Consider the following 15,393-nt stretch of genomic DNA (forward strand, 5'->3'; position numbering starts at 1 on the left):
AAATTAGGCTCCTGGGTCCGGCCCAGTCTATTAAAGTGGCAATCCTGATGGGTGGAGACAGGACTCACCAGGTATTTCTCATGTACTTTAACATTTATATAACTACAACAGTACATACTATATATTACAACTTGGTAGAAGGAGGATGGCAAATTTTCTTTTCGTATGGATATTTTAGTATATGGGGCACGCCACCCAGATTGCCATAGGGGTGGAGTGCAGCAAATATTTTCAGGCTGGAATTTGACGCTGGGATGGTTTAAATCACGATTCTCAGTGTTGGTAAAGCTAGTTTTGCTGCAACCTCTCCAAGGTGGTTTGGATGAAGTATCATATTCAGGAAAGGTAGTGGAATGAAATAAATTGTCACTGAGCTGAGCTGTCCCCCAGATCCCCACTCCTTTTCTTGTTCAGTGGTTTTGACACATACCTCCAAATTTGCCCGAAGCATGAAATGTTTTTGCGTGTTTTCCTAAAAAATGCTTGCAAATACTTTTTGCATTTTATTCCATAAAATTTTTTTAATATATGATTAATTTTGTAGCAAGGGTGAAACAGACACTCCAGAAAGTCACACTGTGTTGTTGGTGACTCTATTTATCCTCAAGAACACACAGTGCTCTCTCTAGGAGCATGTCACCAATTGGAGGATCATGTGATTATCGCCAGATAGATCTAGTCTCCATTCGCAAATTGCAAACCTTTTCTTGTAGAATTTCCATGTTCTTCACAATGTTTTTAACATGGTAGGCAGCCGCTAAACAGCTAATGAATGTGGAAGGGAGGAGTTTGAAAGAAATAAGGTGTATGAGAAATCAGAATAGACTTACCAGAAACCAGTCATTTTTGAAAAGTGCCACATTAGGAAGTTCTCTTCATACCTCTCACGGTTAAGTGATCACTTCAACAGAAGATGCTTTGGTCTTCCTAAACTCTCCTACAGAAAAGCTGGAGGCTTTCAGAAAATGGACTTCAAGTGGTTCTTGGACTTGTTTTCCCGTTCGAAAGAGGAAGGAACCAGTTATTGAGAATCAAGTCAGAACTTTCAGGATCCAAAATGCTCAAACCAATTTTCACAGTACACGATAATGTCAGACTCAGAACAATCCCATCTTCGTGATATTTTAACTCCCCTTAAGTTACTTTAACTTAAAATGCTGACCGTCCCACTTCAGCTTTGTGTTACTAACATCTAAGTGTCTGTTTCAAGTTTATCAAAAGGCAAAACACAGTACCAAAGATTTTTAAGTAATTTTTTTTTAAGACAGAAGATTTTAAAAAGCAATTTCCCTACCTATTATAAACGTGTCACCTCACTATAATGTTTTTCTGCAGACATTCACTATCTAACTTGATGCCATTACTATTTATTTCTTTTCCAGTCCATGCAAAGTAATGATTTGGCCTGCTATATAGGAATCCGTTTTTGTGGCTCCTATGGCCTGAGAATGTATTTGGTTCCTTCTTAGAAACTTGGTCATCTTGATCTGTGTAGCCTTCACCATTTTGAAAATCCTGACCATAATCCTCTGTGGGAATCCAGACAGGTGTCTATTATGGCCCATAATCTGCAATATGGCCTATAGTATTCTTGTTGCAGAAAGGTTAAGCCCTCCCGTCTTTATTCCTGAGTAAAAAAGTCCACATGGTGTTAGTATCCTCAGGGAGCAGACTGAAACAAGCACCAGCTTCAATCAGGCCTTAAGTCTGTGTCTATGCCAGAAAGAAATCTTTGCGATGAGCAAGGGGCTCCATTAGAAAACAGAACTGTTGGTTTTTAGTTCAGGAGTTACAAAAACAAAACTCTTTATCCTCTATTATGCTTAGAGTGGCCATATTTCCCGAAGCAAAATTTGGCCCTCATGCTCTGGCAAATATAAAGGTACATTTGTCGCAGCACTTTCAGAATGTCTAAAGTTGGGACAGTCCCATAATATTCAAGGCTTTATTGTTATTGTGTGTATACCCCACACTGGGACCCAACATGCCAATTAATGGGGCGGTTATAAGTGAGATTGCGCTGTAATTGGTAGAGTTTACTGCCCTTGATGTACAAAGAGATAACGAACAACTGGAAACATGCTGCCTTGTGGATTTACCTGAGAACAGGAAGAGTTTATCCCCATAGCTGTGTGTCATCAAGGACTGTCAGTACTGGGGGTGCTGACAATTACCTTTCAGATTTCTGGAGAAGGTATCCACCATCTTGAATTATACATACCTATGGTCCTGATTTCTCTTGTTCCTTCTATCGCCAGCAACAAAGCTGTAAGACCTAGAAGGGGCACCTCAGCCTCAGTGATGAGATTCAGCTCTTAGATTCAGAATAGTCTGAGATCCTTCAGAAGAGTCATAAAAGGAGGGACTTCCTGTCTTACAGCCAGGCAAGAACCCAGTTCCAAAAAGGGAGTGGGAGCAGGGGTTCTTAACCACCAAAAATTAGACCAATGAAAGAGAAGAAAAGGAAACCATCTCCTCAGTCCTCAAGATGATAGCCTAGCGCAGCAGTTAAAACACAGTGCCCGTGGTTCATCTATCTGAGAGATGAGCAGTAGACTATACTGCCCGTTCCTTTACCCTTTTATAGCCTTGCACTGGCATACACAGTGATACCTATTGCAAAGTCACAGTGGAAACAGGTTGGAAGAGCTATCCCAGGATACTGTTTCTGCTCCCTTTACCTTATGTGTCTTTTTTTTTTTAAACAATTTTTTTAAGATTTTATTTATTTATTTGACAGAGAGAAATCACAAGTAGATGGAGAGGCAGGCAGAGAGAGAGGAAGGGAAGCAGGCTCCCTGCTGAGCAGAGAGCCCGATGCGGGCCTCAATCCCAGGACCCTGAGATCATGACCTGAGCCGAAGGCAGTGGCTTAACCCACTGAGCCACCCAGGCGCCCCTCTTTTTTTTTTTTTTTTAAATGTCACTTAGTGATCAAACAAGCAAGGACGCGCCAGATGCAAATGGGTGTGAGGCAGCGCCACCTCACTGTTTTTCACGATCACTGTAAGTGTTAACGCAAATGCTTCTCACCACGACTTGTAAGTACATGCCTGCTTGACATGTAACATACAGTTCAGTGGCAGACCTCTTAGGAGAATTTCCAACTGTCATTCCCAATAGTCTGCCAAAAAGGTAAAAAGCTTGGAAGGGGAAGTTCCAAATGGTAGGAACCACAAGTTTTATGTTAGTACTGCTTATGTAGGGCTTTCTTTTTTAACTCTGAAAAGTCTAGCAGATCTCGTTTGAAAGGATATGCTTGTCAAAGTATCTCTTGCCAGAAGGAAGGTAATTCTATCAATAGACACCATAAAAATACATCTCAAATTTTTATTTATCCTTTTAAGTTCTGAAAGCACATTAAGGAAGAATAACATTCCACGTTGATTACAAAGTGCTAATTAATAACTAACTTCAGTTCTCCCAGAGGTAAAATATTAACATTGTTTTTTAATGAAATTAAGCATCACAATCTTCATCTTCTAATTGTTATAAAAACATTTAGCAGCAATATCTGTTTAATTATTTAGGCATCTCTTAATGGTGTAAATATTATCAGCGCAGTCATAAATATTTTCTGCTTTGTCCATAGACAATCAGTTAAGGACTGTTGCTTGTAGGACTTAAATTAAGATCTATTTAAAGCTGCCTGCTGGCCACAAAATAATTACTTACACTTGCTAATGCCTGAATCTGTTAGATTTAGCTTCAAGAAGAGTTCTTTGCTTTCACAAGTAGGGGAAAGTTATTTTTCTTATAGAAATTTCATTGTTAATGGTATTAGGGAGGATTAGGGTGGGGTTGAAGTTGTTGAAAATTTAATTAATCTAATCCTTTTAACAGCAATTGTTTTCATATTGATGATTCTCTGTAACAACAGTATTACAGATCACACCCATATGAAATATTTACACAAAATATTTTAGCATGTAATCTCTCCTCCAGCTTTCTTTTTTAGAACAGTAAGGTTTTCAGCTCGATCTTCAGCTTTCTCTTTTTTTCTCAATCTCTTACTACAAATGCAGGCTTTTTTCTTAGGGGACCAAAATGAAATCTTTTTTTTTTTTTCTCCCTACTAATTTTCTGTCAGTATCATCATCTCTCAGTAAGTTATGTTAATGATCATCAAATCATGACTCTTCTACAAAAGTATGAGGGCTATGAAATAAAAATGGTTCAATTGATTTTGGGGGCGGGGACAGGGGGAATCTACAGCCATTTGGTATAGATTCTCATTAGAAATGATTTGTTTACTCATCCATTTCAATAAATTGCTATGCTGCTGAAATTATCACTAAGAGTAGAGTCAGATGAAGGACAAAACTGTCATTCTGGTCAAACTCTGATCATCTCCGGTGTAAACTGGGAATTGTTCTTAATCTGCTCAGATGTCACATTATCCAAGAGAGACTTTCTCTGACCTCCCAATATAAAATTACAGTCAGTATCTCTCCTCCAACACCATTCTCCCCTTTAATTGGTTTTATTTTTCTCCAGAGCGATTACCTCCCAGTAGCATTATGGGACACGATGTATTTGTTTCTTTAGTGTATCTCCCCCAACTAAAATGGAAGTTCTGCTGAAAGCCAAGACTGGGATTTGTTTAGGACTGCATCTTGAAAGTCAAGACAAGGGCCTTAAATATAGTAGTATAGTGGGCAATCAATAAATAATTATTGCATGCATGAAACTTTTTTCTCATTTTTCAGGTGCCTAAAGCACAAAATCAGTGCAAAGCAATAAAATTGTCTCCTTGTCCTGGCATGCATTTTGATGGCTGACAATTTGATGTAAATGGAAGCATTTATCCTGAGCTGGCTGTCCTGCTGAGCCCCAGTGGAAGGGTGTCCTTGGGGAACAAAAGCAGAGGAGTGCTTTGTATGGCCATGTCTTCATTATAGGGCTAAAACTTTGAGTTGTGCAGTGCTATCTGGCATCCACACGTAATACAAAGAGTAATACAAAGCAGAGTATCTCAAAGGATGTTTTCCAGAGCACCACTTCTAGGGCATAGAAAGAGGGGTTACTAAAGCGAAAAGGAGCTCTATGGCCAATTAAAGGTTCTGAAACTAGGTATTACGTGAAGCTAAGGAAGATTCATAACTTCAGGATATCTCAAATGTATGATAATGTTCATTTGGACTCTAAAACTCTTAGACTCTTCCTTTCTGCTACCAATCTGGTTTCTAAGACCGGGTTCCATCACAAGTAACACCATTGACTTGAGAACTGAAAAAGGTCAGGGCAGGGGCAGGACACATGGGTCTTGGCTCAGTCCCTTACTCACCTTTTTATGTGAACATGGGCAACTCAGAGAACACTTCTCTATGCCTCAGTTTTCTCTTCTGTAAAGTAGAAGAAGAAAGGATTACCTGGGATAATGTATATAAATGGTCTGACCCATAAGTTCTAAATAATGATAGTTATTGTCAACACATTTTACCAAATGTAACAACGAATGCTTTTTAGGTAGATATCTTCAAGTCTATTTCCTAAGACATAAAACCATATATGGGTTTGCTAGGATCCACCCATACCCAGAATCAGCCTGCTATGTCTCCCTCTCAGTCTCAGTACCCTATCCCCCTTTGAGAAAATCTGCACATCGATGGTGAAGTCCAAGAAATGCCATCTTCCAACATAACTTAATACAAATGTCTAATAACTCACCCTGGTGTATCCTGCAGAGCTGATTTCCTGTGTTTTGATGCCCTTGACCTCAGATGAAGATGCTTTTGTCAGGAGGAAGGTGGTTGCATCCAAGTTAATGATTGTGCAGATGGCAACATGCTGGTCGATTTTGAAGTGACCATATTTTTTCAGTAAATTTCAACTAAAGGTGTGATTTGTGCAAATCTGACCCCTTCCAGTAAAATGTGCATTTACATATATTTAGAATTTATAAATCTTGACAGATTCCACAATATTTATAGCCCTCCATAAAAAGCCTTTGCCAGTTTTCAGAGCTTTGCATTTGGCTCTCTGGTATGCTTAAGAGAGCTTAAATAATAATAAATTTGGTGATATATTCCACCTGGAACAGAAACTTATTTTCCCCCCTTGGCTTGTTTTGAAGGGGATACTATAAATAGTGCCACAGACGCTGGGATCAGGAATAGGGAATTGAAATTCGAGAGAGAAGTACAGAAACATTTCCATTATCACTGACGCCTTGAATGTATTTTTAAAACAGTTCTGTTCCTCAAATAATGTACCTTCTCTCCTTTCTCCTACCCCATCTCAATTATACTTAAGTCCCCCAAACCTGTTGCCAGCTTTAGGATTCAGTTGCACTAATGGGGAAAAAAAGAGTGAAAGTATTAGCTGACATAGAAATTGCCTCTAGAGAGGCCAAAGCAATTCTCCAGTGTTCATCTCACATTTCATGGGAGTCAGCTGGTAACTGAGCGTCGAGGTCTAAAGTGTAAATTCATTATTTGAGACTCAGCTCATGCATCCTGCAGGTATGATGAAAAGCTCTCAGTTCATGAAAAAGAAAAAAAAAGTCTAATTGTAATTACAAGAGAAAGCCTAAGGACAATGTCAGAGGGTCGATTCTTTCACCCATCCATGCTTATAATTACCCAGTAGAGGATTAGGGAGAAATGCCTGAATAGTTGACTCCAAATGATACCATTTATTTTCTTAAACACAAAATAAACAAGAATCAGGGAGCCAGCTGTTTGCCGTGGAATCATCTGATGAAAACTGAAAGCAGCCATTAAGTGTAGCATAAGTGGTGTTATAACTTGTTGTGATTCAAGATTTATTTCCAGCTTCTTGTTTGAGTGGAGGGTGAAGGAGACAGCCTTTGTCAGGGCGAAGTAATAGTAACAGCTAACATCCCTGGACAGCGGACTCTGGGCCGGCACAGAGTAACACATTAAGTGGCTGTGACGCATATTTCTCATTAAGTACTGGATTTTCCTGTCCTCATAACTTGGAGCTTGTTCCTGCCCCAAGTCTTTCCTATGCAATCCTCTTGCCTCTAGCTAAAAGGATGGCAGATGTTTGGACCAAGCCCCAGAGCCCATAGTATACCACATTTTAATGATTTGTGGTGAACAAAGTAAATGCTTTAAGAACAAACTTTATGAAACAGGGGCCTGGTTAAGTATGATGGATTTAAGGCAAACCAAGAAGAAGCTGAATGTTATATGGGGGTATTGTTGCCCAAACAGGGCATAGGTATCTACAGTTCATTGCTAATTCTAAAGGTTTGCTCGAAAAATGACTTTTTAAAGAATTGTGCTCTTGAGGAACGTCCTTGAGGCATGGAGGGATTTCCTTGATTTTCTAACGCATCTTTCTGAGAGGACGCTGAGGTGTTGAGCTGTTAGATAGTTGCTCAGTGTCTTTGTGCTTCTGGGGCCACATTATGGGTCTAACACATATGGGATAAATAAACTGTTTTTATTTCTTAAAGCCCATGGAAGGAAACCAGACACAAAAATTACCATATTGCCTCATTTTTTTTTTTCAAAGCTTTTAAAGAGGAGAATCCAGTGAAGGCAAATAAAAATGATTATTGCAAACAGGGTCCCACCCTTTCCTTCCTTCCTAGCCTTTTACTCAGCAACAGCAATGGCAAGAGTTGTGTCAAACCAGTGTTTTGATGCACCCTCTTCTGTTCTTCTTCCATAGGGCAACCCCTACATGTGCAATAATGAGTGTGATGCAAGCACCCCAGAGCTGGCGCACCCCCCTGAGCTGATGTTTGATTTTGAAGGAAGACATCCCTCCACGTTTTGGCAGTCTGCTACTTGGAAGGAATATCCCAAGCCTCTTCAGGTTAACATCACTCTGTCTTGGAGCAAAACCATTGAGCTCACAGACAATATAGTTATTACCTTTGAATCGGGGCGTCCTGACCAAATGATCCTGGAGAAATCTCTCGATTATGGACGAACATGGCAACCCTACCAGTATTACGCCACAGACTGCTTAGACGCTTTTCACATGGATCCCAAATCTGTGAAGGATTTATCACAGCGTACAGTCTTAGAAATCATTTGCACTGAAGAGTACTCTACGGGATATATGACAAACAGCAAAATAATCCACTTTGAAATCAAAGACAGGTTTGCATTTTTTGCTGGACCGTGGCTACGCAATATGGCTTCTCTCTACGGACAGCTGGATACAACCAAGAAACTCAGAGATTTCTTTACAGTCACAGACCTGAGGATAAGGCTTTTGAGACCAGCGGTTGGGGAAATATTTGTAGATGAGCTACACTTGGCACGCTACTTTTATGCGATCTCAGACATAAAGGTGCACGGAAGGTAAGAAAACATCTGTCTGACTGGAATGAGAATGGTGGTTCAAAGAAACTGCCAGTATGTTAGTCCCACAGGTTAGAGAGACATGAGCCATTTTCTACTACAACATTTCCTCAGGAACACAGTCCAGAGCTAGGTCTGGAGAAATTTGAGACCCTTCTTACTCAGCAGTAATTTGTGATCCCAGACTCACTGTCACTGAACCTGAACCTGGCAGAATTTCTTAGAATTTAAACAGAAGGGGAGGGAAAAAAAAAAAAAAAAGTAGCATCTTATTTGAGTCCAAGGAGCTCCCGAGATCAGGGGGTGGCTCAAATCGTTAAGGCAGTGAAGCCAGGGGGAACAAAGTCAGCTGCTCTTTAAAAGATAACAAAAAACAAGAATACATCTTTCCATTATTTTCAAATGCCAGATAGGATTTCCACATGGTATCTCTCTCTGTTTACATTTCATTGCATTGCACAAAGCACAGTTTCTGAACTGTGAGTTATATCCCTTTAAATTTATTAAATCGGAACCAAAAGCGCTTAGGAAGCACAATGCATTTGTTAAAAAGGAGTGAACTCTGCTTTTCAGGGTTTTCATGGTTATTGCCTTAAAAAGATATGCTGCCACTTAAATATGGACCTGAGGGAGGCTCCCTTCATTTTGGGGGTCAAATACAGATGGACCAGAGTTTAAAACCATTAGCGGTCACCCTCAGGCATATCTTTGGTTTTGATAATACATCAGAGACACACTGGAGCAAGTTTCCAAGAATTTTGAGGATGCTTTTTAATGAAAAACTCAGGTAATAAGAACCAGGACCTCTAAGGTAGAGCTGTTCAACCAGATTTCTTAACTGTGGTATGGTTGGTAATCAAATAACCAATTGATAGTAGTTGAAGCATGAAGTCATTGGTTGAGAAAACCAAAAATCAGTGAGGTATACAGCAAAATTAAAAAAAAAAAAAAAGAGAGAGAGAGAGAGAAAGCAAAGCAATAATCATTCTAAAAATGCTGAGAGAGCTTCAAGTCAGAATAGATGAAGTTAAGAATATAAATGGCCCATAAATCATATAGGTCTGATTAGGCAATCCTAAAATTTAAACAAATACAGCAGGCTCCATTAAGTGAATTGGCATCCAACATTCCTTAAGATAGCCTACTCCTCAGAAACTGGAGAAGTGTTGAGACTCCCTGGTCTTTCTGAGAGTTCACTCAACCTATCTTTTTGATAATAATATTGTATCTGTACAGTAGAAGGAAGAAGAGGCCACTGATGTTAAGGTGAAAGTCGTAACAGGCACACAGAATGGAGTGGTGGACATGACCTCAATGTGGTAGTAGAGGTTTCAGATTCTGAACTATGGGAAGCAGCAGGAACTGGATGGATGTTCCTCCCGGGAGAGTCAGGAGTCTTTAGCAAAGGAGCCTCTTTTAAAACCGCTAACTAAGATCTTGGTGACATATGATGAAGATTTCTTGAAAGCAGAATAGTATTTCTGCAAGGAGTAGGCACTGCTACAGCACTGAACTTGGAGGTTGCAGGGTGTAGAGGAAGGCCTACGGATCAGCAGGGCACAACCAGAGGACAATCTGGGACTGGGGCCTGAAATATGAATTGGCTATTTATAGTAAAATGTAGCCATTATACTCCTAAATATTTTTGTAAGTGATCATCAGTTTCCAGTTCTTCTTCTTGGGGACTACAATATATAAAAATAATGGATGTTGATATTGTTAACCATAGCATTCTATAACAAAGTAACAAGTATTCAGTTCACTTACAAGAATAAGTGTCAAAATTCATAAGCTGAGGTTTGAATTTGAATCCTAGTGTGATCTTCACTGTTAGATAAAATCATCTAATTCAGTTTTCCTGCAGTTTGAGATGTTTATATCCCAGCCAAAATCCTTAAAGCCCGACTTCTGCAAACACTGTCTCATCTTCCACCGGTAAAGAAGTCAGCTGTGTGAAGCTTTTGGTTAGGAAGTAGACCTTGTTGGAGTTATTTGTGTTCCTGAACATTCTTTTTTTTTTTTTTTTTTTAAAGATTTTATTTGTTTATTTGACAGACAGAGATCACAAGTAGGCTAAGAGGTAGGCAGAGAGAGAGGAGGAAGCAGGCTCCCTGAGCAGGGAGCCAGATGCAATGCAATGCGGGGCTCTATCCCAGGACCCCGGGATCATGACCTGAGCCGAAGACAGAGGCTTTAACCCACTGAGCCACCCAGGTGCCCCTGCACATTCATTTTTGTTTCCTCTGATTATTTTAAAAAGACGGTGTAAATATGCTTTAAAGTGACAGGAATTTTTATGCTTTCTCTATGGGGGTCAAAGATACTATCCCTTAAAAGTGGCATGTTAGAAAAGTAGACTGCCACCAGATTTACCACTTTTCTTTTATCTATGATCCTGCTAATACCCTCCAACTGCATCTGATGGGCTCTGGGGAAGTTGCAGGAGACATCCTCCCTTCTCTGGGACTCACCTCTACCGTCTTTTCCTGAAGCAGCTGGGCAAGAGGGAAAGGTCCAGTAGAGGTGAGCTCCTTCCATAAGGGCCCCCTCTGTCACCTCTAAACTCTGTCCAAATTCCTCAGGGCAAAACTGATGCTGGTGTGTACCATGCTAGGCACCAGATGGCTGGGGTATTTTTATCTTAGGGGTGAGACTAAGGAAGCAAGGCCTGACGGCTCAGGCGTATCTCCAGCTTTTAAGTTATATAAGGGAAATGGAGGCCGTAAAGAGAGCGGTTGAGCAGCCCCTGGTACATGAGCCTTTCAGTACAGAAGCTCATCTGTACATTTTACCCTTGAAAACTTCAGTAGGATTAGTGGTCTAGGTCATCTGTTTCATAGATAGCAAATCATCTGTAGAAAGATTGAATATTAATTGATGATACCCAAAGGAAGGTTCTAAGGGTTCCTTTTCAAAGACGTCATCAATAGAAACTTTCCAAAATGTTAACAGGCCTTTGTCTCCTTCAACCCTCCCTGAAATGACTGCAGCATTTAACACGCCAGTATATGAATATATCTGATCATTATAAGGATACTTTTTGACTTTTTACTCTACTACTACCCACACTGTAATGTGGGAATTGGTGTGAATTATTTGGGCAAAGCGGGCAGATATCCATAAAAGATATAATACAAACAATACAAGATTTTTCAGCTATGAAACAAACACAGGTAGAGAATCTTTGAATTGACAATGAATTCCAATTCTCAGCTTCTCATGCACGTGTGCACACGGCCTTTGTGTTTCATACTGGTTACTATTTGGTGTAAAAGTAATGTTTTGATCGTTATTAGAAAAATGTAGCATTTATGTTCCTTTTAGCATGCCACGCATCACATACCTATTTACTGGTGACAAAAACTATAATCCCATCATAAAAATTTTATGCCTCTTTGGCTGCATACTTTGCTTCCATTTACTCCCTCTCATTGTGTATTTATTAAGATAATGGAGGGAAAAGAGGAAACATGGCTGTTGGCAATCTCAGTGACTCCATAGTACTTACATTGTTCAATAAACCTAATAATCTTCATGGACTAATTCTGACTTATGGTTGTCCTACTTCAGTAAATCAGGGTGATTTTCTCTAGTGAATAATAGACGAGTGCAGTGTGCCAGTACCTTAATTAAAGAGTGGCTCTCTTAGTCTTGATCTCATTTTAATTTACAGGGTAATACTACAATAATATCACTAATGGAAGGTACATTAAAGGGCATCAAGTAGCATTAACTGTATTAAATTATGGTACTTGTGTTAATTAACTGTTGAAGCAAGATGGTTCTAATGGCCAAAAAGGTCGTCTAATGCATAAATAAAATCTACCCAGATGAGAGGTGAGAGGAGAATGAAGAGTAGATAGTTGTTCTGAACATCTTTTTATACAGACAGGGAGTTCCATTCATAGGCTGTTAAATATAGATAATGTCCAAAATGTTTTCTTAGTTACATAATTAGAAATTTTGATTTTTAAATATTTTGTTTCCTTCTAAGCTTTCCATAATTAAATTAGTGGAAAAGTTGAACATTATCTTTGTCAGATGCATAGGTTTTGTAATCTATTAACTCAGCATTGTTTATTGTTTCTTTGAGATGAACAGTTTCAAGAAAGCAATGTGACTTATTATAATAATTGTTAAATCTGAAAGACAAGCGAACATTTGACAATGTGCTCATTTATCTGTAAGATGTGCTACCAGCAATGTATCAGGCTACTGATTTCAGACATAAGATACTAGAAAATCTTTTTCAGCCTCAAAAACTTTAGGATGGAATTGTCAGAACTTTTCTCAGTGACCTAGAAAACTCTAACCCACATCTCCATTACTTGCCTCATTACACAATATTTCTGAACATAACTATCAATAATTTTTTTCATAATTTTTTTTCTCTGTGGTGTTTATTCATTTCTTACAACCCTTGCTGTGCCAGCCCAACCACCTCACAGGTAGTTAGCTGTTAGACCAAGCACCTCACCGGTAGTTAGCTGTCCCTTCCTGTTTACAGAATTGATTTTGTCTTCTGTGCCCCATTGTTTTTCTCCAAGATAAACAAGATAAGCTGGGATGGATGCTGGCTTAGATAGTAGGTATATAGAGATGCACAAGGCATACATAGCCAATGCTCTCAAGGAGCTGAAACCAGAATGGGCATAGACATGGGGGGGTTAGGAAAGCAAGTTGGGTCCAGTGCTTTTGCCACATGAATATGATGACAGTGAAGGCTCTACTAATATAATCTGCAAAGCCTAGGAAAAACTTTGATGAGGACATCACATTTGCATGGCAACTTGAAATCAGTGCTATGGAATGCCAAGTAGCCAGGGTGGAATGGCTGTTTTAGGTGACCAGTTATGCTTAAGAACAGCACAGCCTGTTAAGGAAATCCAGATAGTTGAGAACCGGCCTGAGTGGACAAATCCTGGGGAAGCCCTTCCATCTTCTCTCTGTGGATCTTCAGCGTCTCCAAGAAGCAGTGAAGGATTCTGGCATCTTGGCTTCTGAGCTCCCCATGTGCTAGGAAATCTAAAATGATGTGGATTCTCATTGAGCAACGAAGTGCAAGTGAGAAACATGGAAAAGCAATGGTACTAGAGGGTATTTCAGTGCGGCTGTAGTTAGTGAGGAACTGCATAAGACAAGGACAGCAGCCACGTGGCTCAGCAGGAGAGCAGCTGTAACTCCAAGTCCTGATGCCCAAATGGGGAATCCAGAAAATCTCTCTAAATCCTACAAAAGTCATCATCACATAAGGGTTTGATAGAGCTATGTACAAAGTCAATAGGACTTGGTGACCAATCAGATTTTGAATAAAGAAGGGCTGAAGGAAATACTTTGGTAGGAATCCCAATGATGAGTCCAGTCAAAGATTTAAAAGTACTGCTCTGCTGTTGCAGGGAGACATTTGAGATAGAAGTTTAAGTTTGAAAATTACCACCTTCCTTGTGATGGTTGAAGTTCAGGGAATGGAGGACAATGATATAATAGGGTGTCTTCCCTTGTAATTATAAATAACTATGGTCACTTATAGAACATTTACAGGACTCTGGAACACTGTCATGTAAGATGTAATTTCTGTTAGAAATTGAGAAATAATTGGGGAATTAGGAGGAAAAGAAAAGAAGGATGAATTAAGGTCATTCAGTATCCCCCATTAATATTTAAGTAACGACCCTTTACATTTGTATGGCACTCCGGTTACAAGGTTCTTGGCAGGTACCTTCTTTTTTTGAATCTTCACAAGAAATTCATGAAGCAGGCAGGTACGTAACTCCATTTTTCAGATGAGAAAACCGAGGAACAGAGAAATTCCATACTTTTTTTTTTTAAACCCACACATAATAAAGTGACAAATCATGCTGCTAATTACAAACCTCATACTGTCTACATTATGCTCTTCCAGCCACACTAGCCTGAAGTGAGTTCAATCCATACAGAAGACCTAGAATGTTCCCAAAGGGGCCGTCTTTCAATGGCAACAATGAATCAGTGAGTCTTGTGGCTCTGCCCTTCTTGGAATGTTCTGGGAGTCACTCTCTCTATGACTCCCAGCTCTGTATTTCACTCTGCCAGATTGCTGTGTGTTTATCTAAACCCTAACTTCTTAACTCACTTTTATCAATTTTATAATGTGTGATTGGACTAATATATCCAATTAACACATAACTAATTTCTGTGTTAGATCTAGGTGCTTATTTGTTAGATCTAAGTGCTTCACAGCTAAAATAAAATTCTGATGTTAGTTTCTTATTTTCTGAGGGGAGCAAAAAAGTAAAGAAATGAACTGAATTTTCTAAATGTTACTTTCCCCCCATATTTTTCCACAAACTTAATACCTACAACCACTCCTGCTTAATAGGCATCATTAAACACAAAACAAACCACAGATATTAATGGATAAACTTGGAAATGACCAGCTACCCTAACTTACTTTAAGAGAATTTACCTTTCAATTGAGAATAATGTGCTTTTCCTTTTAACTATTAGTACACATTATCTCTTCTGGAACTGTAGCGAATAAGTGTACTACTTCATTTCATAAATTCGCAGTCAATGATCCTATGCTCGAGTCTTTTTTTTTTTCAAGTTAAATGAATACGTAACCATTTTACCATCCAAATTTTTAAAATTTAATTTCAGGGGCGCCTGGGTGTCTCAGTGAGTTAAGCCTCTGCCTTTGGCTCAGATCACAATCTCAGGATCCTGGGATCCAGCCCCGCATCAGGCTCTCTGCTCAGCGGGGAGCCTGCTTCCCCCTCTCTCTCTGCCTGCCTCTCTGCCTATTTGTGATCTCTCTCTCTGTGTTAAATAAATAAATAAAATCTTTAAAAAAATAATAAAAAATAAAACATAAATTTTATTTTCAAATCTCTTAAAGGAAGAATGAAATTCAATAAATAAGAGCACTCAGATAAAAGCTTAGTAACCTTAATTAAAAATAAAAAACAGGACGCCTGGGTGGCTCAGTGGGTTAAAGCCTCTGCCTTCGGCTCAGGTCATGATCCCAGGGTCCTGGGATCAGGATCTCTGCTCAGCAGGGAGCCTGCTTCCCTTCCTCTCTCTCTCTCTGCCTGCCTCTCTGCCTACTTGTGATCTCTGTCAAATAAAT

General features: G+C 39.4%; 1 protein-coding gene across 4 annotated transcripts in view; it reads left to right on the top strand.

Annotated features, from left to right (window-relative positions):
- Positions 1–15,393, top strand: part of NTNG1 (netrin G1) — a 343,674-nt gene that overhangs the window by 184,774 nt on the left and 143,507 nt on the right. For all 4 annotated transcript variants that reach the window (XM_059137239.1, XM_059137236.1, XM_059137238.1 and 1 more), the window contains exon 3: positions 7,645–8,285. In XM_059137239.1, coding sequence (XP_058993222.1) covers positions 7,645–8,285 — 641 coding nt within the window. The remainder of the gene's footprint in view (positions 1–7,644; positions 8,286–15,393) is intronic.

This window comes from Mustela lutreola, chromosome 10 (genome assembly GCF_030435805.1).
Source record: "Mustela lutreola isolate mMusLut2 chromosome 10, mMusLut2.pri, whole genome shotgun sequence".
Classification (NCBI taxonomy): domain Eukaryota; kingdom Metazoa; phylum Chordata; class Mammalia; order Carnivora; family Mustelidae; genus Mustela; species Mustela lutreola.